Source organism: Poecilia reticulata, linkage group LG18 (genome assembly GCF_000633615.1).
Source record: "Poecilia reticulata strain Guanapo linkage group LG18, Guppy_female_1.0+MT, whole genome shotgun sequence".
Classification (NCBI taxonomy): Eukaryota; Metazoa; Chordata; class Actinopteri; order Cyprinodontiformes; family Poeciliidae; genus Poecilia; species Poecilia reticulata.
Window position 1 is genome coordinate 17336123 of NC_024348.1, and position 27044 is coordinate 17363166.

General features: G+C 41.8%; 1 protein-coding gene and 1 long non-coding RNA gene across 9 annotated transcripts in view; one reads left to right on the forward strand and one right to left on the reverse strand.

Moving 5' to 3' along the window:
- Nucleotides 1-27044, forward strand: part of LOC103480720 (nuclear factor 1 B-type) — an 88423-nt gene that overhangs the window by 52395 nt on the left and 8984 nt on the right. For 3 of the 4 annotated variants that reach the window (XM_008435877.2, XM_008435874.2, XM_008435878.2), the window contains exons 3-10: nucleotides 4343-4399; nucleotides 6845-6913; nucleotides 11736-11856; nucleotides 12990-13108; nucleotides 17360-17494; nucleotides 18547-18731; nucleotides 23196-23334; nucleotides 24274-24356. In XM_008435877.2, coding sequence (XP_008434099.1) covers nucleotides 4343-4399; nucleotides 6845-6913; nucleotides 11736-11856; nucleotides 12990-13108; nucleotides 17360-17494; nucleotides 18547-18731; nucleotides 23196-23334; nucleotides 24274-24356 — 908 coding nt within the window. The remainder of the gene's footprint in view (nucleotides 1-4342; nucleotides 4400-6844; nucleotides 6914-11735; nucleotides 11857-12989; nucleotides 13109-17359; nucleotides 17495-18546; nucleotides 18732-23195; nucleotides 23335-24273; nucleotides 24357-27044) is intronic. The other variant, XM_008435876.2, reaches the window with a different exon arrangement.
- LOC103480719 (uncharacterized) overlaps nucleotides 1-27044 on the reverse strand; it is a 68426-nt gene that overhangs the window by 8378 nt on the left and 33004 nt on the right. For 2 of the 5 annotated variants that reach the window (XR_536154.2, XR_536150.2), the window contains exon 5: nucleotides 26069-26142. The exons of 1 other annotated variant lie outside the window; for it this stretch is intronic. This is a non-coding gene — a long non-coding RNA (uncharacterized LOC103480719). Of the gene's footprint in view, nucleotides 1-9897; nucleotides 10469-25750; nucleotides 25873-26068; nucleotides 26143-27044 lie in introns of those variants that run through there. 2 more of the 5 variants (XR_536153.2, XR_536151.2) reach the window with 2 other exon arrangements.

Genomic DNA, 27044 nt, shown 5'->3' on the forward strand with positions numbered 1-27044 from the left:
AAAAGTAACACTGATGGGAATAAAACCGCAAAGTTCGTCTCACGTTTCCCAAACAAGAAGGAAAAAGTGGGACATTTTGTGAAGTTTCTGTCCCGACAGAATTTCAGACAGAGATTCTCATACCTGTAGCTAAACAGGGTGGTGGCAGTGTGATGCTATGGGGTTACGTTACTGCCACTACTGATGGAGCTGCGAATTAAGCTCACTTTTTAGAGGAATTAACTTTTTGATCTCAAGCTTAGGTGCACTTGGGTCGTAGCAAGCATGAAGGCTTTGCAGTGGTCGAGTCAAAGTCTGGACTGAGGTTTGATGGAGATGCATGACTTTAACCAGGCTGCTTGTGCTCAGATTCATGAACAGCGAATGATGTCAGTCGTTTCTGCGAAGGCTGACACCAGTTCTTGGATGCAGGGTGTAATTAAGTTTTCACACCGGAACAGGTTGGTTTGGTTGACTGCTTTACTTTAATGTGCGATTTATATTAAACGGTTTGCTTATCTTTTGTGTTTTATGCTTTTCTTGGGGCATTTTTTGCAGCCTTTCAGTTTGACCAAACAACAAAAACCTGGAGAAAATCTGTAAGGGAGCCGAAAGAGCATTTTGCAAATTTCTCCTTTCACTTTTTCAACCTAATTATGACAGAAATTAAATCTTTTCATCTAATTCATTGACCTGGACATGGAGCTGTAGCTGCAGAGATGATAAAAACCAGACACTAGAAGCTGATTTTTAGTATCACAATCACCAAGAGGGTAAAAAAACCCAGAGAGCAAGAATCTGCCCTTCTTGGGTCAAAGGTAAAATGTAATGCGATAGGGGAGGTGTTCCCGGCTCCGGCGCGGGCCTGGCAGATGTGCCATATGCTTGCATCCCACCTTGAGTCATCCAGGTGGTCTCTCCTGGTGCTACAGCGGGGCCTCATGCTGGAAGATGCCGCCTGCGATCTCTAATTGCTGCGACCATCTGCTCTTTTTGTCATGCCTGCCTGTTCGGCTCACAGAGAAGCAGGAGAAGATGAGAAGAGCGCAAACAAAAAGCAGAGAACTCTGATCCGATCGAACCGAGCCGGAGCGCTTTCCCCCCGTCTCCCACCTTCTGCTCCACCTCTCTTTACCTCGCCGCTGCGCTTTTCTCTCCGCCCGCCTGCGTCGCTCCCTCTCCGCGGCTCCCGGGGAGGAGGCACGGAGTTGGCAGTCGTAACTAGACTGATGGATGACTCTGAAAGTGGAATAGAGACGTGGGGGGGAGAGGCGAGGGGCGGGCGCGCCGAGTTCCCTGCAATCACTTTATGGACATGTGCTACAGTAAATCCACACAAACCTCCACTTGCCCACCGAAGCTTCCTCACGCACCACGTCAGCGCACACAGCAAGCGACTCGATTTACTGATGCAGAACATCGGAGATTGTTTGGGTTTGAACAATTTGCGATGCTGCACAGATTTTAGTGTCAATGACGCCTAATCTTTCGGTAAATTTGATGATTTAGTACTCTTTATTTTTACTGGATTTACAATGGAGCCCTGCCAGTAATTTTATGGCTGCAGCTTCTTAGCTCATTCACATTGCTGCTTTTATTTTTTTTTTATTTTGTTAGAAAAAAAGAAAGAAAAAGAGAGAAAGAAAGAAAGAAAGAAAGAAAGAAAGAAAGAAAGAAAGAAAGAAAGAAAGAAAGAAAGAAAGAAAGAAAGAAAGAAAGAAAGAAAGAAAGAAAGAAAGAAAGAAAGAAATGTGACAATTTAAATAAATTACTGGTATCAACAGCTTAAAAATCAGGTATAATAATTAATTGAAGGAGTGAAACGTCACACTGACAAAACGTTTTTTAAAAATCCAACTGAAAATCTGTGAAACAATTTATTAATTCCTATAAAATAAAGTCTAGGAAAGCATTTTTTTTTTACTTCATCGTTTGTGTTTTTAAGTTATTCAAGGAGCATTTAATTAGTAATAAGTGCCTGGGATTCTAAAGTAGCTTGGTTAAGCTCAACATAGTTAATTTTAAATGCATTATCTATTGATTGAAACATTTGAAATGTCGCGATATGAAAACGACGGTCAAAAGTCACGTTTTACAGTGTAAAACTTCCCGATTTTAATGTGTTTTGAAAGAAAAATGCCCAACTCAGATTCCTTCTTTAACTTTTCTGAAGCCTCGCACGTTTTAAGACTCCAATTTGTAGATTAGTCATTTGTTTCTAAGGCCAAGTATACTGAAAATAGAGCTTTTTTTTTCTTCTTAATGTATGGTCCTCCTCCCCTCCCCACTTTGTCATTGTTGAGCTCCAGCCAAGAACATTCTGTTTTTGCAGTGCTGTTTAATAGTCAAATTTAGGAGCAGGGGAACAAGACAGAGCGGGAAAGCGACACGAAGAGAGAACAAGAAAGGAATAAATCTTTTTGGATTCCCCCTCGCCCCACCAACCCGCTCTCCTTTCCTCTCCATCCTCTCTCTCTTTTATTTTTCTATTTTTTATTTTTCCTCCCTGTAACGCAGCTCATAGGAGCTGCGACAGGAAAACGGCTGTTTTTGCAAAGGCGAGGGTATCTGAGTTCACCGTCTGCCCCCCCTCTCTCTCTCTCCCTCTCTCTCATGTTAGATCCGTCGCATGTTGAAGGTGTAGATGATAATCTCCCTTCTGGTTCTCATTCTGTCTCGGGGGCCATGTGTGGGCCCCGGCCAGTTTGAATCATCGCTCAGACGCTGCTGCCATTAACCGCTTGGCACCACTCCGTCCGAGGTCAAGGCCTCTCTCTCTCGGGCCGAGTCGCTGCCGTGCGCGCCGATTTATGTCACCGATTCTGAACTTTTACAACTTTTCGTGCCGCGTAATAAAAAAAAAAGCAGAAAGATCCCGGTACTTGTCTGAAATTGACCCGGGAACTACTGAGGAATTGTATATTTCCCTGCTTCCCGCTAAAGGACGTCAGACGCAGCAAATCCTGTAGCCGGTGGAAAGAATTCAACTTGTGTTTCCCCTCCCCTCCCTGTCCTCTCTCGCCTTTTTTTTTTGTTTTGTTTAGTTTTGTTTTCCTTCTCATGTTCTCTGCTTGGTCCTTGCACAGCGGGGCCGAACACATTGTGAATCCCCCAAAGCGCCCTCACTCCTCCAGCCGCTGTGAAAAAAGAAGTGTCCAGGCCCGTCCTGCGTCAGACGCCCCGCTCCCGCCTCAGTTTGCTCTCCCATTAATGATAATACTGTTCAAACAGAGCTGACTCTTCTCAACTGGCACAGTAGAGAAGGAAAAACCTTTGCTTCCCACCTTGAGTTCATTCAAAGTGAGAAGATTGGTGAAGGTTTTTATTTTTTTTTATTTGAAAAAGTGGAAGAAAAATCACACGTGCTTACAAATCTTAAAAGTGTGGTGTGTGTTTGTATTTAGCATCTTTTACTCTGTCGCCTTTTGTTTCAGAAGTAACCTATTTGGTATATTACCATATCATTTGATTGCCACCAGTTATTATTTTGCCTGTTCAGAGCCACACGTAGTTTTGTGTGAAGAAAACGTTTGATTTTTGTGACCGCCTACGTGAGTCACACAGATAAGTCTTCTTGTGACTTTTTTCGCTGTAGAAATAAGTATTTCGTCTCGTTCCCAGTGCAAAAATATCTTAGCACACTTGAAACGAAACAAAACTGAACGTACAAGTAACTTTTCAGCAACATAGCAGCTCGTTTACGTCATAAACATACTCGATAAAAGTCCTTTGCTTCAATGACAGATTATTTCACTTGCACCGGCATATTTTTCCCATGTTATTAGTGAAATAATCTTCCAGTGGAAGTAGCACTTTTTTGTCAGTATTAAGGGATTGTTGACTTAAAACAAGCTTTTATATTTTGCTGAACAGCTACTCTTGAGTTAGTTTTGTCTAAGAAATTAGACCATAAACACTCAGGGGAGGGTTTTGTGTTTTGTCAGTGTTGTCTCTATCTCTATCTATCTCTCACTCTATCTCTCTTTTTCTCGATGGGATTTGAACCTTGACCTTCTTTCTGTAAGGCAACAGTGCTGTCAGAGTTTCACACCTGAGCTGTTTATCTCTGCAGCTCCTCCAGAGTCGCCGTGGTCCCCTCACGCTGCTTCTCTGATTTTTGTCACGTTAGCAAGAATGCTACTTCTCTCTGCGCTAGCATCGGCGTTCACTAATGTTCTCCAACGGCCTGGATTAATACTGGGATTAAATTAAACACTTTGTTTTCTTTACATCAAAATTATGGTTCCACATTTAATGTCGGTTTTTTTTTCAGGACACAAACCTCTAGATTACATCAAAGGTTTTTTTGTGCTTCCCACCACTAACTCCCCGCTTTTCTCTCTCTCTCTGTGTGTGTCCGCAGAATCGCAGCAGTCAGGAAGTCCGAGCAACAATGAGCCAGGCAAAGCCCCTCTTCCAGGTATGTAGAGCGCCGCTCGTCCTCCCGCCCTTCTGTCATCGCCGCATTGTTCCTCCGCGGGGCGCAGCCGCTTTCCGACTCCTGCTTGGGAACGCCGCGACTGGCAGGCGGGAGCGGCGGAGCGCCTCTCGGGGCTGCAGGCCGACGTGCAGAGGCATGAGCCGCTGTCAGGTCTGCAGGAACACATCAGCGTGCAGCTGAGGTTTCTGTGTCAACACGCTTGTCGTTACACTCGGCAAATCGGTGTGTTAAATGTAATTCATGACGTCCCCAAATTGAAACCTGAGCCCCGCTGTCATCGTCCAACTGAAAGCGTCGAATACGGTTTTTCGGAAAACTGACGGTGCCGTTTGGAAGCGTTACAAAAGACTGTTGACGCTGTGCATTTTGCTGCTTTTCCCCTGGCATGACCTGCACCGTGTCGTCACGGCGATGGAATGCAAATACTTTCAGAAGTATAATTAGTTTTCTACCTCAAGAGCAGGTTCTGCTGACGCCGGTGCCAAGGAAAACACGCAAGCCGAGCCAGTGACTCAGGCCTGGGAGGCCCTCGGCGGGTGGCACAGTTCCTTGCAAAAGAAAAAAAAAAAAGTTGGCTCACGAGAGGCGTTAAGCTTCGTAGGAGATATTCCTCCCGTCTTTCTGGCACGGTCAGAGCGCCGTCGGCCCGCGAATCAAAGCAGAGATCGCCTTGGACGTCAGGGGGAAAATTCCCCGTTTTTCCTTGACCGACAAGACTCTGGTTACCGTCGCTACGTCCCTGCAGGTGAAACAGGTGCAGCGAAAGCGTCAACCATGCAGAAATACACGTATATATTTATCAAGGCTAACACTGGTTGAGTCTAAGAGAAATTTTCTAAAAGCAGGAGTGGAAAAAAACTGAGGATTTGTCACAGCAAGCTTGATTTACATGCGGCAAGTTACGTCAGGTAAAATAAAACCAGTTCGCATGATCATGTCTGTTAAAACCGATGTTTCCTGGTATGACTTGAACATCCCCACTGTTAACAGATTTTCTTCTTTGTTTGTTTAATGAATTTTTGAGCTTTCAGCTGTTTTTACTGTGAGTCGATACCGGACTGTGCTCAAACAAAGGCAGTTTCAGCTTTTACTAGTCGACTTCTAAACAAAAACGAACGAGTTCGAGGAGATTTTGTTTCCAGAAAAACGATTGGTGAAAGATGCAGATACTTAAAATATCTGTAACTTTGTTCAGATCTTTTTTTGTTTTGCTAAATGAGCAAACGGACAGCACCTCGTGAAGGCATCCGTGTTCCTGAATCGGATTTCGTCATTTTGCCGACATAAGTTGATAGAAACTTATAAACGTTAAGTTGATGGAAACAGCAAAATTCAAAATGCTTTCCTCAGTGTCGCAAAAAAAGGTTTTTTTACGCTCCCTTCAGGTTTTCAACTCTTTTCCAAAAATAAGAGTTGATGCGTGAAAGGGAAGATGGAGACATATTTACCAAATTAGTCCGAACCTCCAGCTCAGAAAGGAGAACTTTCTCCTTTTATCGGAGATGCTGGATTTCAATCTACTTCCTGTTCATCACAGCCATGCACGTTGTCAACATCTGACGAAATGATTTTGCGATTCTCCCGGTTTAAACAGCAGATGGAAACACTTCTAATTCGCTCAAAACTCACATGACAATCGGATGGAATTATAGCTAATGCACGTCATTGGGACCAACACAAAGTAGAGCATAAATGTCAAGTGGAGGAAAAAATGTTTTCAAAGGTTATTTTTTTACAAATTAAATTATTTAAAAAAAAAATAAAAAATGTGGCCTGCGTTTGTATTCCACTCTTTTTGCAGTTAAAGTCTTTTGTGGTACGTCTGTAACAACTTTGATTATCTAGAGACTAAAAATGTTGCTCTTCGTCTTGGAAGTAAAGCTCAGATTAGATGAAGGGCATCTATGAACACCTTGCGACAAAACTGCTACTTTCACGTAGGGTTTGAGCTTTGACTAGGCCGTTCCGAGGCATGAACGCAGCTCAAACTGAAGCGGTGCGTTCAGGGTGATCTTCAGTGCTGAAGTTGTTTTATGTTTGTTACGTAACAGAACCTCGGATGACATTTTTCAACAGTGACTCATGTTCTCTAACAGCCTCTGAAACCCTGACACAACACCTGCAATTATGCCGGGATTAAACTAAACGCAGGTGAACTCCGCTTACTAATTATGCAGCTTCAGAAGGCATTGTAGCGCAAAGGCATGTGGCACTCTTCAGACTTCTAGTTTAGGCGCTACTGTGTGTTGCTTTGTCATGAAACCTCCACAAAATTACTCTCGACTTTGAGGCCGTGACAAAACATGCAAAAGTTGAAGAGGTGTAAATGAACTTCAGTAAAAGATCCGCATGCACGTGTGTTTTATTTTTATTTCCAAGCGGTTTAACTAACGACGGGAATTCTTGTCGCCTTTGTTTCTGCAGTGTATTTGGAAGACAGCTTCATCAAATCAGGAGTTTTCAGTGTCACGGAGCTGGTGCGAGTGTCTAGAAGTAAGTACACGCTTCCTTATTTGTTTTTGCTTGTTTGCTGTCGCTTCAGCAGCCGGCCTGCCTACCTGCAGCCCGTCTGAGCTGCTCCTTTGTTGTTGTTTTTTTGTGCAATCTCGCTGACATAGTTGGACCGTCTTAACGTCTGCAGACGGCGTAACAGGTGCATCGGAGTTGATGTAAGAATCAGGAAGCTGTCAGCTTGCATAAACTGTCGCGGTCATTAATCAAGTGTAATCAGGAAGATAAACACACCTGTGTGTTTGTGCAGAAACTTGTGGGTTTGGCTGGTTTTTTTGGGGGGGTTTTTTCTCCATAAAAACAGTAAGAGCTGACCCAGAAAAGCCCTCGCCTTTGACCCCCACACACGAAAAAAAAAACCCCGGTTTTCCTTTGTAATCTCTGAGCCGAAATCCCAGCACACAGCACACAGCTGTGCTGGGGAGAATCCAGTTTACCCAGTCTCCTTTGCTTTAGGATAACTCTTGAGTGCGCAGCTGTCTTCAGAGCTTCATCTGCACGGGCATGTCTCCTCCTCCTCCTCCTCTTCTTCCTCTGCAGAGCCGTTGACGGTTGTTCTCCAAAGGCTGCCCTGACAGCCAGGGGCACGTCAAGGCACAGTTTACCTGTGCAGACTCTGAGCTGAGGCAGCAACTGTAGCGAACTTGCCTGCGGAGCACAAAGACTCCAGTCACCCCTCCTCTTCCTCCTCCTCCTCCTCCTCCTCTCTAACCTGTGTTTAAGAGAAACATGCCGATGCTGTGTGGCCTGTGTGTTGCAGCATGCAGCAGTTGGCTCCGGCGGTTCGTTCCCGCTCCGTGGTCGGGACAATCGGAGGCTGCAGCCGGGGTCAGATTTTATGGCGGGGTTAGGAAATCGCTTCCACTAATGAAGACAAAGTCACAGATGCTCCATTTGTTGCTCTGTTTTTGTAGAGTAAATGTAACTGAAGCAGTTTTGTATTTTAAGTTTTGCGGTTTTAAGTTAAAGCTGCCGTGTGTGACTCTTATTAAAAATAAAAAAATAAATGTTTGTTGAAACTGTCATTAAGTCATGACGGTTAAGAAAAAGATAATCTGTGAAAAATTCTACTTAGAAACCAGAATCCAGAGGCAGAAGGAGGGTTTTAGCGCTGTCAATCACGCCTCGTGTGGTGCTGCTCAGCCCCTCTGGCTCTCTGCTGGCTGCAGCTTTGAAATCAACGCCCAGGCTAGTTAGCATAGCCACTGATGATGGCAGATGAACGGTTTTCCTGTAACTGCAAGTAGTTTCTCCAGCACATTTAGCAGTGAGTACATGAGCTTAATTGACAGCGCTAAGTCCCTCCTCCTGGCTCTGATCGGTTGTTTTTGGTTGGTTGGTTGCATTTCTTCAGATGGCAGTAAAGGCTCAGGGAGGAGGTGGAGAAGATCGATCTTTTAACCAAAATGTAAAAAAAAGATTTAACTGGAGTGATGAGGACAATTTATTCATAATCCCTGATTTACGCCTTCCACGAACATGACGTGACCCAGAGGTGAACTCATTCTTGCTGCTGTTCAAAATGGGATTAAAGAGAACATTCAGTTGGCAGCGTGTTTCCACTGTGAGCTGTTGTTTTCTACCCATGTTGTTCTTTGTGGTGTGTGGTGTCCAAAACGGTCTGGTTTTATTTTAATCATCCTCGCTCGCTTTGAGTTCGCTTTGAGTTTTCTTCTCCCACTAAAAACTTTCACATTGCTGCTGCCAGCTTCAGGTTGCTGCATATAGTAATCCTGAAATTATTCACACCCCTGGAAGATTTGTGTTTAAAATTATTGTCATGCAAGCAAAAAGATTTCTCCTCATTAGAAATAAAACATTTTCAAATGTATTCTGCACCTTATAAACTTGTATTTTACTTGCTGGTGTTTCATTTAGAGTCTCAGAGGAAAGCAGATGCTCACAGTGGACTCAAATGATGCTGCTCAAAATGCTAAAGGTCGCAGAGTTGTGTAAGAATCAACAGGAAAGAGAGATTGCTGTGCTGACAGTAACGCCGACATGTCAGCAGTCAAAAACTGTTTTAGAAATTAAAAAATCTGCCAGAGTTATGATTAATCCAATCATCAGTTCGACCTTTCTCTTATAACTATGATCAATTACATAGATTGACCATTTCTGCAGGGTTTCCTCCAGTGTATTATAAGCCTGGCGGGCCACCAGGCTTTCCTTGTGCCCCCACCAGGCTTAGCATTGCTAATTTAAGGTTTTTTTAATGTTTGCATTTTTTACGACATTATAGTTGATATTAATCTTCTAATAACTCATAATTATCAAGTGATATTTTCAAATTTCCTGTCAACTTTAATCATTTTTTAGCTCAAAAACACGTCGGGCCGCTGACAGCACCCAACCACCGGGCTTAGCAAGTCTTCTGGGGGAAACCTTGTGCTGGCAAACGAATCTCAGACTTTTGACAGCAGTTCTCAGTTTTACTCACCAAAAATAATAATTTGATTTATTGAAATCTAGAAAGTCAATCTGCTGCATGTCCAAATATATTCTTTACATTTGCATGCAGAAGAGTTGGGCTAACGCTACAGAAGAGGAAACGTCTGACCTTTTTCTTCTGTCTTAAACCATAAATACTTCTAAAGCTTGAGCCACATTGTCTCGTTTTGTGCTCCAAACAGCACTAACTACCCGTTTCAGTGCTCAGACACAGAATATCCCTTGGAAGGCCGTGTTTTTGTGTAGCGTTTAATTTGCCCTCTGACCAGATGGCCTCTGAGCCGCCACACTTGCTCTCATGTGACAGAGGCCGGCTTCGGCAAAGCCGAGCTGGAATTTTAAAAAGGTCGCCGGACACACAGGAATTGTCACTCACTCAGCCGGTCGCTCCCTGGGAAGATATCTAAGCAGCCGCTCGTCCGTCATCGCGCTCCTCTCCCGACTCTCTGAGCTGTCGAGACATTCTTTGAAGTCCATCAAAGGGAGCTCTGGAGTTCAAGGCTGAATCGCAACCCGGCGTTTCGACTCATTAATGCAACACGAGCCTCAAGTTCAAGTGTAAAAAAAATGCTTTTTTTTTTTCAAAACAAAGCGTGAACGTGCCCAGGCAAAGGAAACCGGTTGATGTAGAACACAGAAAATAATTATGTGTGTGGGTTTTTTTTTTCTTTTTACTGAATTAAAGCCAAAATTATTGAATAATTGATCGACAGGGTGGCAGACTGGCACTGCAAAAACTGCGCCACGCCAAGAGGGACGGCCAGGGGGAGGAGGGTGCGGGGCTGTCCTAACCAGCGGGTCGAGAAACAAAACAACAACAACAATGATCTGGTATTCAGCGTCCTCGGGCCGGATGCATTCCTCCACAGACAGCCCGGCGTGGGTAGGGGCCGCTGCCAACGCTGCAGCGGGCTGCCAGGGCGGAGGCTGGCGGATCGGATCGTGCCAGCGGTGAACCTCAGACCACAACAGACGGCGCCACACACTCCATCTTCTCATCCACTCCAAGCCGACCGAGCACTGGAGCGGCAGGCGGCCTCATGGGCCACACACTGGTGCGAGGATGGGTGGCGAACCCCTTTTGTTCTGTAAACACAGGCACGGCCTCCCTTGAAACAATATCCTTCACCTCAACCGCAGCGGGGAAAATATCACCTTTTCCTCCGTAAATCATTATCAGAGGAAACGGCGGAGAGTTTTACTGCTCAGTCTTTCTCTGTGCTGTTTTTTTGGGGGTTTTTTTTCCTAATTCGCTCAGCATAAAAAGATTTAACCATATATAGTTTTACGATAATCCGTCTAAGTTCTTAATGCCTTAAATCAGAACCAGACCTGCTGGCAAATTTTCAAATCGGTCTCGATCGCCCGACTCTGCAAAAACACAAAATCTTACCAAATAGTTTTGGTCAAATATCTTAGCACACTTGAAGTAAGATTTTACTGGCTTACAAATAGGTTTTCAGCAAGATATAAGAGCTTATTTTAAGAAAATCCTTAATATTGGAGAAAAAGTTCTGGTTCCACTCAAATATTATTTCACTTATTATAAGACATTGTTCCCATGTTATTAAGTAAATAATCCGCAAGTGAAACTAGTACTTTTTAATCAATATTAAGGATTTACTGACTTAAAACAAGATCCTGTATCGAGCAGAAACATTATTTGTAAGTTTTTGTTTCGTCTTATTTCACCTGTGCTAAGATATTTGCACCAGAAACTAGATCAAAAAGTCTTGGTATAATATTTTGTTTTTGACTTCTTGGCTTCTTTTTCACTCAGATCTCGTACTTGCTATATTTAGTATTTTTCATAGATTCGGTTAAATAAATGGTAGTAAATCTTATTTTTGTGACAGGATGACAGTAGCAAGTCTATAAACGTTAAATTTGTTGTATTTGCCAAAGTTTATTTGTACAACGTTGGTCAGTTGCCTTCAGTTTATGAGGCCTTTTAAGACAGGTCAGGACTAAGCGGCTTAAACTGTTAAATAAAAAACATTACTGTGGATTATAGGTTGAAAATGAATTAAACAGAATTTAGAGAAATACTTAAAAAGACATAGGAAACCTGCACTACTCAAGAAAACCTTAAGAAACTTGAGATCATTCTGGAAAAAAATGAAAAAAACGACTGAAACCATAAGAAGTTGAAAGTTTCCTGAGCAAGTTCTCCACATGCAGTGACTTTAGAAACACTCAGTAAACACCAAACACCTTGGACTAAAAACACAGACACTCCACCAATCACAGTCTGTGTAATAAATCACCTGCTTCTAGATGCAGGGATGGAGATGCATCTCTCAACTGGAGAGCAGAGTAACCTTGAGCTGTTTTCTTTGTGTGCCCTCCTCAGTGCCGATCACCCACGGCGCAGCGGTACCCTTCTCCATGGCGGACATGCCCAGCCAGCCCTACTATCATGACCTGAACTCCAGCGTGGCACTACAACGCTCCCTGTCCTCCCCGCCCGGCAGGTCAGTGGGACGCCAGCGAAGTGCAATTATCAGACAAATCAGTTTCTTTTACAAATATCCTCTCTTGTTGCTCCATATCCTTGACTTTGGTTGCAGGTTTCTTAGGAATTGAAAACATTCTCCACCCTAAAACAAAACTATTTTTCCCTGGAGACTTGAATTTTCCTAGCTTAGCTTGATTTAACAAATCTTATTTTACCTTAACTTATTTAGCCTGATTTAACTTAGCTCCACTTATTTTAGGCTTTTTGTCTTACGCTGTCCTAGTTTAGCATCTTTGCTAAGTTTAGTTTAGTAAACTAACTTTTATGAATTTAGCTTATATTAACTCGCCCACGTTTTTTAAAGTTATATTCAAGAAATTTGAATATTACTCAAAAGTTTGTGTTTCAGTTCTTCAATTCTCTTAGTAAAACACATAATATAGATTTACCACATACCTACTGTTTTTAAGTCTTCATTTCCAGTTTGTGATGATTTTCTGCTTACAAGATTAGAAAATTATATCAAACAAAATGTGGGCTTAATAAAATGTATGTTTATTGCCTGTTTAGCTTTAGTCTGTTAAATAAGCTTTTTATTTATTGTACATTATTTCAGCTTATTTTAGCATTCAGTAGTTTAGCTATGCTTATTTGAGCTACATTTTTTGATTTTAGCTAAATTAAATTTATTTTCCCATAAATCAGTATATCTGAGCATAGATTAACTGATTTTGCAACAAGTTAATTTGTTGTAAATTAACTTAGCTTAGCACACCTTTTTACTTTTTTCATTTTAGGTTAGCATAGCTCCTTTTAGCGTAGTTTAGCTGAACCAATTTTAGCTTCATTTAGCTAAAATAACTTAAATTTGAGATTATCTAATTACTGAGATTATATTATTTCAGTTTATATTATTTGAAATTGGCACATCTTACTTTAAGCTAACATTGGACACTACTTCTCCTACGTTAGCTTAAACATAACTTGTCCTATGTTAGCTTAACTTGTTTCACAACACACAAATACATTGACATAGTTGTTGATTTTATAAAGGTAGGACATAAATATTAGCACCTGTTTCAATCGATATGATTTGTGGTGCATAAAACGAACGATTGCATCAAGTAATAAACCTGACTTTGCGTTCAGCAAAAGGCCCAAAACCAACATGGAGGAGAACATGGATACCAGCCCGACGGGACCCGACTTCTACTCGTCACCCAGCTCACCAGCCAGCAGCCGGGCGAACTGGCACGACAGAGATGGAGGTGATTTGCACTTTTTATTTACTTCCAGCTGCTTTATCTGGCAGTCAAATGTCAGACTGCAACGCCACCATTTCCCAGTCGCTGTTGATGGCGTGCTTTATGATCATTTTGTAGCTCAACTTACCCTGAGCCGCCCAGCCGTCGGCCATCTTAGCAACACTTTCTACCTCCTTCAACGTCTGAACAACTTGCAGCTCTTGCATGTTGTCTGAGTCTTGTCTGTCAATCTTTTGTCGCTCCTTCTGCAAACCCCAAATGCTGCCAAACACATGATTTAAGAATAATTGGGTCGTCTTATTTTACGATGTGTGTTTCAAGGTCTTATCACACCCAAACGATTCACAAGATTGTTGATATTGCTAAAAGAATCTATAAACATTTTCCATTTTCATTGCATGCAAAAAGATTAACAGTGGCTCAGTGTGTGTTTTCCTTGGTAAATAAAGTCAGACAACCTTGTTGCAAGCTGCTCTGCATTAGTCTTTCCACTGATTGTAACAAATAATCTTCAAGAACGTACTTAGTAGATGTTTCTGCATTTTAAAAGTAATGGCAATCACAGCAAAAGGTGAAGCAAATACTTTGTCAGAGAAAACCCGTGCAAATGTTTAAGATAATCTTTGAACATAATCTGTATTAAGCAGAACCTGATCCCTCATGAACTGTTGATGGATTCCTGTTTCCATTTCACTTTTGCTAAAAATGTTCTCCTCACCATCTGAACGTTGGTGAGTTAAGAAAACAAAAACCCGGATCTGTTATTGTCCAGTTTTGTTGATCCTGGGTGAACTGTGACCTCGGTTGCTTTAGCCCATCTATTTAAATGTTTAATGTCTGTACTGTGGGTGTAAGAAACAGTTATTTGTCCTTCTGCTCTGAAGTGCAGAGGACTGTTGCTGATTCGCAGTTCAGCATTTGCGGATTTTCTCTGGAAAGAAAATTTGCTTATCATCAGATTTTTCCATATAATAACCCTAAATACTGAAAAGAAAGTTCAACTTGGGAAGCCGAAATAGTTGAAATACAATGAAGGATCGACATTTGTTTTCCTTGCTGTTGATTGGCTGAACCGCCAAGAGCGGAGATGAGGAAACGTCTGGATGTTTGCTTCTGTGTAAGTGCTAATATGTGTAAGTATTGATGCATTTTAATTAGGGCTGTAGTGATACAATAATCTCACGATACGATACACGATATTCTGCTCACGATACAATATATATTGCGATATTCAGCAAACGATACAGTTCAATACACTTTTGCGATTTTCTGAAAGATTTTAGAGGGACAGAGTGATTTTGTTGACATCTTGTGACTGTTATAGAGTTGGATTGAATTAATTTACCTGAAAACTGATTAAAAGCACCAACTACACAATACCTGGCTCTGGTTGGACACAGACTTAAGGTCGACAGCTGGACCGAATGAATCAAAGAAGTGGTGAGAAAACATGTTTCTTTTAATTGAAACAGTACAAACTGTAGCTTACATGCATTTGTAAAGTAAATAAAGTGCACCAAGTACCTGCTCTGAATAGTTTGATACCTTTTTAACCTTAACATGTGAAGGAATCACTCTAAGCCTGATGATCTAATCACTCTCCTGGCGAAACAATCAGTGAGTGAGCAAGATGACAGGTGGATGTTACAATACTTGCAGATGAATATCGATATTTTTCTAGGAAAGAAAATATCGATATATATCGCAAAAATCGATATTATTACACAGCCCTAATTTTAATGTGTAATTGGTGATTTAACTTTTAAACTAGGCAGTTGAGCATTTCTAGAAGGGATCTCTAGTATTTGAAGATTTTTAACTTCAGTAAGTCGTCTTCGAAATGCTTTGAGCTGCTGCCATGTGATTGTTTGAAGTGGTCTGTGGATGTACTGGACTCCTCTGGTATTAGTTTAATGAGAGCAGAGAAAATATACAGACGTGTACTTATTGTATGTTCTGCTGCAGAGGAAAAACTAAATCCTGTTTCTAAAGTGTCGATAATGAAGATCTGTTAGTCATTCCCACCCTTTACTCTCTCCTGTCTGAGTTTTTTTTTTAGTCATATTTTACCCATAAGAGCAGGTATTCTGGTCTAACTGCGACACGCATAAAATCATTGGAAATAAAGCCCATATTTTTATTTTTTTTTCTTCCTCTCCCTGCACAGTGGTTTTTAGCTCCGGTTTGAACCCAGACCACCTCCTTTTTTTAATTTAATATAATCAGTGGGGAGGCTGCGAGAGGAAAACACCAGATGACACACAGGAGACGCAGCAGTGGTGGGATTCAGCCGCAGCCGCAATGTGGGTACACGAAATTCTAGCGTGTCCCTCTGCACAAGGCCCGAGAGCATTGCACTGCGTAAACTTAGACACTTGGGGTGAGGAGGAAGGGAATGAAGTGGGTAGGAAACTCTCCAAAGACAGCCATTACTCTGTCAAGAGAGAATAAATGAGAAGTGGGCCGATATTAAACCCATATGAGTCCTCCGAAGTGCCAAGGATTTCATTTCTTTCACGTGGTCGTCGTTCTCTGGTAGTGCTCTGGTCTGGGAAAGCACTGAAACGCTGGAGTTTATTACACACCAGCACACATTTACTCAGCCAGCACAAAACAAATCAGTCCTTTTAAACATGACTAATAAAGTTTAAAGGCAACGACGCTTCTTTAACCATTCAGAGGATTAATTAATTGCTGTAATTTACTGCAACCGCCTTTTTCTCATCCTTGAAAGTCTCCTCTAAGGTATTTCTCTTCTTTGACTGCAGCAGGAAACGTAACTCCTTTCCCAAATCAGGCTGGGAAATCCCCTTAAATTCCCACCACCTCTCCTCCTCGGAGATAACAAAGTTTTCCTGTTCCTTGTCCGGATCTTTCCCCGCCTCTAGTCAATTCAGGGAAGGAAGTTTAACGGATTTAAATACGAAACGACATAAGACATCTTTTTCTGAAAGAAAAGAGGCGGATGAGGTGAAAGTTATACAAGTGTTCATCGTGGAAGAGGCAGAAGAAGACATAGGTCACCGCCTCTCGCATCTATTTGTTATCACGTTCCCTTCAGACTCAACGTCTCGGCATGGGAAATTGAAAACCGCGCAGCCGTGACAGCGGAGCGTCGCTCGTAAAACCGGGGAGCCGCAATAATGAGCAGCTCGTACGTTTCTTTTTTTTTTTGTGCACACTCATTCTTTCGTTAGCAACAAACGAACTTCCTCAATAATTTCGGAGCTTTCCATATTATTCTCGGGGAATTACAGCGGTTTGTAAGGCAGAGAGTGTTGCTCTCTGCCTTAAGATTACGTGAGGGACTTAAAAGTTTTAAATCCTATTTGGGTCACTTTAATCATCTGCTCCGACGTGATAAAAGACTTGTTTTTAAGTTTTTGAGGGGTTCCGGTGATTTATTTATTATGATTCCAGAAATTGTATGGGATTTTCCCTCAGGGAGGAGATTATTTTCCAAATGCGTTTTTCATTGTGTTCTGCGTTTCCTTTTTATTTCATAAAGCCCTCAGGATCAAATCCAACCCCATTTTAAACATTTTCTTCATTAAACGAGGCATCAGGATGAACCTTTCAGGAATCTTTCAGGAAATCTTGTGCATCGTTTTCTGGGAGTCGTGTCCCTTTGTCTTTTGTTCGTACGTTTGGAAGCAAAATGCCACGACTAGATTTGCATTGATCAGGGGTTTTTCTGGCCAATGCCAATTATCGGGACTCACATGGCAAATTTCATTCTAAAGCACTTAAAGAAACAATAAAAACTGACCTCAGTACTTCATGATTTAGCCAAAAAAGCCAGATCTGACCTCAACCTGTGTTGATTTTTGTCCTAATTAGATTATCCTGTAGGCTTTATAAGTCAGTAGGTCTGAATTGAAAGAAAATAGTGAGAGTTCTTTGTTATGCTGCATTTACTGAGACTGGGGGGGGGGAAAACCCAGATTGTTCAGCATCTGTCCTGCCAATCACCAATCAGGACGGATCAGGAAAGAAATTGGTCGACTGATTCTTGCTTTTCTTCAAAGACACGACTCGTAATGTTAAAAATGGCATTTATTTCATCAAAGTGAGGTTTAAGGGATTAAAAAATGTGAAAATATACAACAGATGTGTATAGATTGAAATTTGAAATGATACGCTGAAAAGAAACATTCCTGATTCTTCTTCAAAAAAGGCGTACGAGCTGTACAGCCTCTTCATGTCCTTTAGACGCGGTTTCAGTGACGGTTTCGTTTTGGTTTCCTCTGCCAGCAGAGATGTCCTCTCCCACAATGAAGAAGCCAGAAAAGCCTCTGTTCAGCCCCACCTCCCCGCAGGACTCCTCCCCGCGACTCAGCACTTTCTCTCAGCCTCACCACCCGGGCCTATCAGGTGTGGGACACAGTGGTGAGTCAAAGCTCAGTTTTTCCTCATGAGGTAAACATAAATAAATAAATCGGCACAAACCTAAGCTTGCGGTCGCGATAGAAAGTACTCTCTCCTGCTTCTTCTTGGATCTTAACCAGGTTATAACGTCACTTAAAGCTCAAGTGTATAAACTGTTTTTTTTTGTTTTTTTAAATAACCAGGCTGGGATTTAAAAAAAAACTGCGAGTGGGAGAAAAAGCACATCTGGATTTAAGAGTGCTGCTAATCATTGTTGATCTTCTGTAAGTTTGACCAAAACCCCATAAAATTAGGAGTTTTAGCTGAGCAGAAACTGCAGTCAAAGACGACTGCAGTTACTTCAGAGAAGCAAATTCTCATATCTAGTCAGTGAAGGGTTGGACGGATACTGCCAAACAATTTGAAATCTGCCCCTTTAAAGAGGGAAAAAAAAAAACTTTTCAGAAGTGGAGAACATTTAGGACTTCCAGAATGGACATTTCGTCCAAATTCGGAGAAATCAGAAACAGCCCAAAAGCCACATTTTACACTATTACCCTCAGTTAGCAGGTTAAATGTCAAAGTTCGTTGGGAATAAAACCCAACAGATGCAACTCGTTTGGAAACGTTGGCAGGAGGAAGCCTTCTAGATGATGGCAGGACAAAGGTTGCATTTAAATGACTAACAACCCGTCTGGAAATCTCAAATTATACCAAAGCAGAGATGTGGAAACTCAACTGTGACTGCGCACCAACGTCTGCAACAAAATGGCTCAAAACGACAAGGATGACGGTCCAGTCAAAGTCCAGACAAAAATACTAAAGCGAGCGAGACATCGACGGACTGAAAGACCGTCGTCAAGAATAGATCTGACTTCAACTTCAGCCTATTGGTCCTGAATGTGGCTCCAGAAGCTGTTAACCCACCGAGTGAACACTGGACTTTAAAGAGAGCCTCATTTATTCTGAACCCCCTCTTTCTCTCTCTCTCTCTCTCTCTCTCTCTCTCTCTCTCTCTCTCTCTCTCTCTCTCTCTCTCCGTTCTTCCATCTCTGTGTGTTTTTCCCCCACAGTTATATCATCGAGGAGCCCCCCTTCACACTCGCCCCTGCAGTTCTCAGCCTCGGCCATCCTGCCTCCGGCGCCGTCGTCCTACTTCTCGCACCCCACCATCCGCTACCCGCCTCACCTCAACCCCGCCGATCCCCTCAAGAGCTACGTGCCGTCGTACGACCCGTCCAGCCCACAGAGCAGCCAGGTCGGTCTCGTTCTGTGTGTCTGCAGGTTTAAAGTATTAGTTTGGGCTTACTCACAGAGCCTCCAGCCTTTGTTCTTTATCTTGTTGGGCTCTGACCTCGAGAGATTGAAGATAAGATAAATTACGGCACGCAGTATTTCACTAATGCCTTCAAGGTGCGCTTGGAAGTTGGGAATATGTTCTTGTTTTGCTTAAATTTCTTAAATTAAAAGACATTCCTGTTAGTTGTCACAAAAGTATTCACACCCCGTGAACGTTTTCAGGTTTTGTCCCTTTACAGCGCATGTGTCAGAGTCGAATCAAAGCAGTTTTTATCTGTTTACTGCCAAACGTCAGTCAGTCCCTCCAGTTTCTTGCGAGTTATAATGGAAATTCACGGAAAATCAGCAAATCCTTGCACTTTTTAATGCATAATTGTGAGTTTATTGCAGATTTCTGGCAAAAATTGTGGAAAGTATTGGATTTGTTACTTCTACTAAACATCTGCTTGAGCCTTACTTGATTTATAATTCATTACAATACAGCAAATAATAAAAAAGTCGCATTTGCCATCTGAATTAGTACCACAAACACTTTGATTTTTACTGCAAAAAATCCCAAAAACAATTGTGAAATCCTGGAGGGGCTGAAAATATGTTCAATCTTACTTAATTTAAAGAACGTATGTGTATTTTAACAGTTAGTTTACAGGTTTAAGCAACACGTTCTGGCAGAACCGGCCCTTTGAGTGCGTTCAAGGTCTTGATTTGGCCCAAAATGAAACTGAGTTTGACGCCCCTGCTCTACAACCTCAAGCTTTATTTTATTAGGATTTTATGTGGTAGAAAAATACAAACATTATCATTTAACAATTGCAAAGTGAATGGAAACATAAATCTGAAATGTGTGGCATGCACATGTGATTTGCTCCTTTGAGGTAACATGATGCTTTTGGAAGATGGATGCAGTAAATTGTAACTGTTACTGTTTTATCTGATAAAGATGTACAACAACGCAATACTCTCTCAGGTTTGGAGAATTCGGTTGAAATTAACTCAAAGGTTATTAAAAAATTCTCAATAGCGTTATCACTTATAAACTGAACTGAATTAAACACAGAATATTAAATATTCAGTGGGATTGTTAAGATTAAAGTATATTCATGCAGTAAAATGGACCAGTCAAAGTCCTAAACTAACAAACTCCATCCAATCTGCCTAAACTTCATGAGCAAAAACAGATTTCCTGGATGTGAAAATCGTCCAGAACCTTAAAGCCGCAGCGACAACAAAACGTGGTTCTTCACAGTATCGACCCGAGCCTGAGCACCAGCACGTTTTCAGAAAAAAAAAAAACAAAAGTGCAGAATGATGTATGATTTTCCTTCCACTTCACAACGATGCTCTTTGTGTTTCTGTCGCGTAAAAAATCCAAATAAAACACAACAAAGTTCTTGAAACGCGACAGAATGTGAATGAGATCAAGGGTTTTAAATGCTGCTGAAAGTCTCTGTCACTGACTGTAATTGGTTAAAGACACACTCATAAATCCCCTCTGCAAAGACTATTAATCTGCTGTAATTTACACCAAGTTATGATAATAACTGAGACGATTATAAACCCTTGAATGTTTCTGTCCATATATTTTCAACATGACACAACGCTCGGGGCAAAAGGTTATAATACACTCGGAGCCTTATGTTTGCAGTTAATTTAAAGGGAAACAACAACCGCATGACTCCTAAAAAATAAATAAATAATCAGCCAAACTCTTGCGACTGTAGTCACATGTATGACACGCAAATCCCCATCAGGACTCGGCTGTGAATCAGACTTCTTTCTGCGCTTTTGTGCGTTTCGGCGAACACAGCGCAGGCCGGTGTGCGCCGCGAAAGAGCGAGCGAGCGAGCCCGGCGTCTCTATAGATGAGAAAAGCCGTGTGATATTTATGTGAGTTTTATTTCCCCGCTGTTCTCACTGTAAACAAAAGCCTCGTAGACGGCTCCATCTCCAGAACGGCGGCGGTGGGGGTGTTGCTCCAGAGAGAGAGAGGGGAAAAAAAAAAAACCCACGGGGAATGATAAAGGTTGTAAATATTTGCCGTTGCCGGGGCCGTGCTCTTGTGCAGAATTAACTGGCCCTCTGCTGGGGTTCTGGAGAAAGACCAGTGGGGGGACGGAGGTGGAGGTGGGAGGGGGCTCTGCAAATAACACGGCGCTTATAATCCCGTGGACGAGTGCCAGAATGTTTTATGCTTGCTTTAACGCAGATTATATTACACTCTAATTAAACATTCTATTCACAGCGAAGGGAACCCTGCGGATTCGATTCTTCTCCGAAAAGGCCTGGTTGAGTTTTGAACTCGGGGCGGCCCCGGAGTGAACGGCCCAGACAGTCTCCAGCCGTCTCAAAGAGCAGCTCCCACTTGCTCCCTTTATACAGCGCTCCCCCCACCCCTCTTATATATATAGTCCCTCCATAGCGGCGCATTCACACCATTGTAGCGGGTCGCGCCGCAGTCCTCTCTGGCTTTTCACGCCCCTCGTCCTCCTAAAGTCCATTTAATCATTGTGAGGAATGATGTAGGAAATCCATTGTCGCTTACACACAACCCCCCGCCCCCCTCCACCCTTCAGCTCTTTCTGGGTATTAGTAATAACTGTGACAAGACAGCAAACGAAGGGGCTGAGATCTTTAAGCGAGAGTGTTTCAGCTGCTTTTAGTTGGGCATTTTAATTCTGTCAGGTCGCTTAAAAAAAAACAAACAAAAAAAAAACGGGGGGCCATAATCGAGGCGAGCTGTTTTGTTGAAATGCAGCGGCATGCTCGTCTTATTTTATTGAGATCAGGCCAAGAGCGCGTTTACAAGCTGAGCCCGGGCTTGTAATCATAAGTCACTGTGCAGAGGATGTTCTCTTGTAATGTTATGGGTTTTGTCAAAACGAGTGCAGTCCTGCTGCCACGTTTATGGTTATGGTGCAGCTTCTTGATTCTGAGGTCGTAGTCCGCTCCGCCGCGCATCATCAGCTAAACGAAGGCGGGACAAGTTATGGAGCTGTGAAGACGTTTGGTTTCGCTTTTGTTTTTTGTTTATTTATTGCGCTTAAATGTTTTATACCATCAAACTCATTTTCATATTTAGGAAACACAAACTGTGTTCTGTAACCGGTCGTGCCACTCTTGCCGTTAAGTGTTTACGATAACTGGCGCTGAGTTTTTCACATTCCTGCGGAGGAATGCTGGCCCGATCTTCTTTCCAGAACTGTTTTAACTCAGGCGTACTGGAAGATTTTCACCCATGAACAGCAGCACGTCTAAAGACGCAAAGCAGCATTTTCCAAAGAGAAGATCTGATGATTCGATCAGCAAAGCATGCCTCGACAATCACACCGCCACCACCGTGTTTTCCTGTCCATTTAATGTGTTTTTGTTTTTTTTAAGATGTTTTATAACAGATTTAACAAATTACACACTTTCCACACTTGCCTCATCAGCTGACAGGATATTTTTCCCAGAAGTCTTGGGAATCACTAAAATGTTAACATGAAAGACATGCTGCTTTAGAGATCTTTATGCCTACTTCATGTTGTCAGGCAGGTTCTGTTTAAGTGCTTTAGATAAGATTTCAGTGACAATTGTTTATGTAGCTGGTAAAATTTAACTTGGCGGTCTTTTCCTGGATGTTTTTCCACCGATGGGTTTCCATGTCTATCTGGTTTGCAACATCAATTTATTTGACTTCAGGTCAACTATAATAGAGTACCAGTATTGTTTAGTTACCAGAATAAAGTGGCAGTTTTATGCGAACGTTGGCAAAACATTTAAAAAAATTAAAATGAGGAGCGTTGGAACACCTTGTGAAGTTTTAGTCGATTTACAGATAAGGAAATACTTCATCTTTTAACACATCAGCGTCAAATTATGAAACAACAGAGCAAAGGCCGAGTCCGTTTTAAAGAGAGTACTTTTTTCTCAATAAAACAATTTTTTTCCTCATAATTTTCTGATATAATTGCATTTTTACTTTGCTAATATTATGACTATATTCTTGTGATTAAGCAAAAAATAAATAAATCTCATAACCTAGCCCTTATACTCTGTCATGCAACTTCCTGAAGGGATGATTGAAATATTTTCTGTAATTTGTCAAAACATTTTTTAGAAAAGAAAGCAAGACAAAAATATCCATCGTAGTGGGAAATCGAATCTGGTTTGAAAAAGAATCAGAGATTTTATTATTAGTCTTAATAATGCCTAATTTAACAAAGGGGCAATTACTTTTCCACACCGGTCCAGTTTGGTTTGGGTCGCTGTTTCCTCTTATGAGATTATCATTTAAAAATCCAATAACTGCCTAATAATAATAATAATAATACTCGTTTAAAGAGCTGAAACGTTTAAGTGTGACATCAAAAGGCTTATTGGGCCAAATCTTGTTGATTTCTTCATCTCTCCCTCTGTCTGTCTGTCTCTGCCGGTCATGCAGCCTAACAGCAGTGGTCAGGGGGTTGGAAAGGTCCCGGGCCACTTCACCCCAGTGTTGGCTCCATCCCCGCACCACGGCCCGGTGCGACCCGTCTCTCTTTCCATGCCCGACACCAAGCCCATCACCACATCCACAGAAGGTAAAGGCTGGCGCCGTGTCCAGACATCTCCTGCATGCAGCAGCTGCGGTTTATGATTTATTATCAATATGCTGAACAGATTTTGCCTTGTGACTGTTTTTGTTTGAGTTTTTCATAAAGGATCATCTGCTGCAACATTCAAATATTTATGGGTCGATTGATTTGAGGAGTACTGATTTAATTTCTGACTGAAATAAATTTTAAAAAATCACTGCATATGCTTAAACAATATAAACTTTGAAGTTTTTAATCATCATTAATGTGGCACTAAATTGTTTTTATTTTCAAAAATGTGACACTTTTAGATGGTAAGCGCATTATAATTTTTATATATATAATTTTTTTATATTTAAATTTTTTATGCATTTTTATATTATTATTATTCTAAATATTTTTATTTCTATAATTTTTAGTTTTATTTTAATACTTTATATTCACTATTTCATTTTCATGTTTTGTGTTCAGAATAGAAACTTTATTCCTCATTTCTAAATGCAACAATTGTTCACGTGGCTCCAGTGAAAAGAACCTTATAATACACAATATTGGTATTTTTCCAAGTTCATGTAATATTTGTTGGAGTTACTGAATAATCAGAGTGGGCCAATGAATGAGCCTTGTTGGGGTTTTTTTTTTTTTGTGGTTTTTAATTTACATTTCTCACACTAACAGTTGCTATTCTCTCTTAGCTCATTGTAACTATATCATCTCTAAAGACTTTACTTACTTACAACCTTTCAAAATGTTTTTTTTTTTTAAAGTTGTGTTATTTTCTTGAAAATAACCAAAGTGGTCCGACAGCTGAGCCCTGTGGGACTCCTCCTGGCCTTTTTCTATGCAGTGCCTCCTGTTTATGGTGGCAGATTTTTAATGATGTCAAATTCACTTTTATCCAAAGCTGACCGTCTTTTCTTTTCCCTGTGATCACTCGTCACTCAGGCTACTCGACTCCCGGCACCCCGACGTCTAATCGTTTTGTAGGCCTGAGCCCTAGAGATCCCGCCTTTCTCCACCAGCAACAGGTGAGCCGTTTTTCTCTGTTTCAGCATTAAGCTGTGCCTCTTAGTCTGATTATTTTCACCCCTCCTCCCCCACTTCTGAAAGATAAACATATATTTAAAGAAAAAAAAAAAAGAGCAGATCTGAACAAACTGGCAGAACAGCTTCTTTCACAGTTGATGTGTAACGAAGCTAAAAACAAACAAGCTCATTCCCTATCAAGCTATTTTTTCCTTTCTTTTTTTATGTCATTTTAGCACAGGTGTTAAGATTTACATTTAAAAACTCTCTGACAGTGAGAGAGTGTGGCTGCGATTTAGCAGGGTAGTTTAGAGAAAAGGAAATCAAATCTTTTGCTCCATTTAGAGAGAGAGAGACAAAGGTGGAGGGTCACTGTCTTCCTTGTCTCCTCTGTTTCCTTCACACATCACTTTAGACACTTCCTTATCCAACACACTCCTTTATTTAATTAAAAAAGTGCCGTCGTGTTACTGTAGGATGTCCTCGGACAGAAGTGGCAGCCCTTTGTGTGTGTGTGTGTGTGAGACGCGTTGCAGTTTTGGGGGCTTTTCGGACGAGAAAGCGAGGCTGCTCCCCTCCACCGTGTCTTATTGAGAGAGCTGGTCCGAGGCCAAGGCTTTTCCAACCACAACTAATTGAATGCATCTGCACACGGCTACATAACGATCGCTGGGTTTCTCCCCGGCTCCGATCTTTATGTTTCGTAAAAATCACAAACCTGGCCTCTGTTTTCTCACTGTCTGTCTCTCTCCATCTTTTATTTATTCATCATGGGATTTTGAAAAATGCTGATTTAAAATGGAGAAGGGGGAAAAAAAGGGGATGTTAGTTTTTGGGTTTTTTTGCCTGGTTTGGGACGCTTTTATTCCACTCGGGAGAAGAGAGAAGAAGAAGAGGAGGAGGAGGAGGAGAGGGAGGAGAGGGAGGAATCACTTGGCTGATGTCGTACAGTTTGTCTTCCACATTTTCTGGTAGCCGTGTTTTTTGTGGGCCATGAAGCGAGCTCAGAACACAGCAGCGATCCGAGTGCAGCTGCTGAATTTCGTCCAGCGATTTGCTCTCAGACTCGATAAAAGCCCATTTTCGCTCCAGATTTTAAAGCACGAATCAGCCAAGATGTATAAATATCCCCCCAAAGAAATCCAGCAGCAGTATTATTGACCACAGTTTGGAAAATACGTAAAAATGAGACGATTACAACTTTTCCTCGGGATTATTAGCTCGTTGTTTTTTTTTTGTTTTGTTATTTTTTTCCTTCCCCTCATCTTGTGTCTGTTTCTGCTTTGGTCGTATTTGAAGACCTGGACTTTGGCCCTTCGGGGCAGAAAACAAAAAAACTAGACTCGATCAGAGCCAAGTCTCTCAAGACTAAACAGTTTCTCAAAATACTCCGTCGTTGTCCTCATCTGGCAGCGGTGTGTTTATTGTGTCAAGCCCACGAGGTTTTTGCGCTTCGAGATGATAAACTGTGAGCGTTTTGTTGCAGCGCTGGGCCTCGTCTCCTCTTCATTTGTGCTCCTATTTAAAGGATTTGCACAGAGACCTTTTTAGATTTCCAAAATAAAATAATCAGGATGAAATTATAGTTCTTGCAAAAAGCATTCATAACTCCTCAGACTTTGCCATATTTCAAACGTGACAAAAGACAGACTTTAAAGTTGTGCCTGTTATGTTTAGCTGCTCAGAGCTTGGGATATTCTTTGAAGAACCTTACCGCACTTTAAACTTCTCCGTAGCTTCATCTGCTGAGCTCCTTGGTCTTCATGATGCCGTTTGATCGCCGATGTTCTAGAAAAAAAATTAATAAATAACTCTGAGGCCTTCACAGAACAGCTGTATTTATGCTGAGATGAAATTACAAGACGCTCTGGATTTTATTTAGCAGGCTTTCATTTTTCATTTCTACTCTTATTTTGCCATGTCCACTTAAATTTCCCACCTGTGGGAACTAATAACGAATCATCTTACCCTCTTACGTTTTAAAATTACATATTAATAATATTCTTCCGATTCACAATCGTGTGTTACTTTGAGATCCTTTGACATTTGCCAGAGTAATAAGGCAAAACGGGAGAGGCGCTGCACGTAAAGATCGTCTGATATTTGTTCAGACTATTTCTACTTGAGTTGAAATTGCTAAATTATTCCGAAACAAACAGATTGGAGGAGTTTTACAATTAAAGGGGGGGCCTGTATTTTTTAAATTTACGATAATGACAAATTACACACACGACACATTTGGCTTTAAGACAGAACAAAAACAAAACAACAACATCACACCTGCTGTACGAGTCGCAGGCAGCGAGCGTGTGAAAACCCCTCCATTCATCTCCTGCCTTGGTTAACCCCTCGAGGGAATGCCACCGTGGAGCATTCCACAGGGAGAGATCTGTGATCAGATGTCATTTGGTATTATCTAAGGAAGGATCCTAATCCACAATCTGCCCGCATCTGTTTGCTAACGTTCTCCGGCTCCATCCCCTTCCACCCCCTTTCTCTCTCTCTTTTTTTTTTCCTCCTTCTTCTTCTTCTTCTTGTTCTTTTTCTTCTTCTTCTTCGTCTTCTCCCCTGCTGCCCCGCGCCGCCGCTCTGATGTGCTGGTGCCAGCGGACAGATGGCGAGCCCCTCGAGGAGCGGTGGGCACGGAGCGTCTGGCTCAGCCCGCATGTCCTCTCCGAGCTATTGTCAAG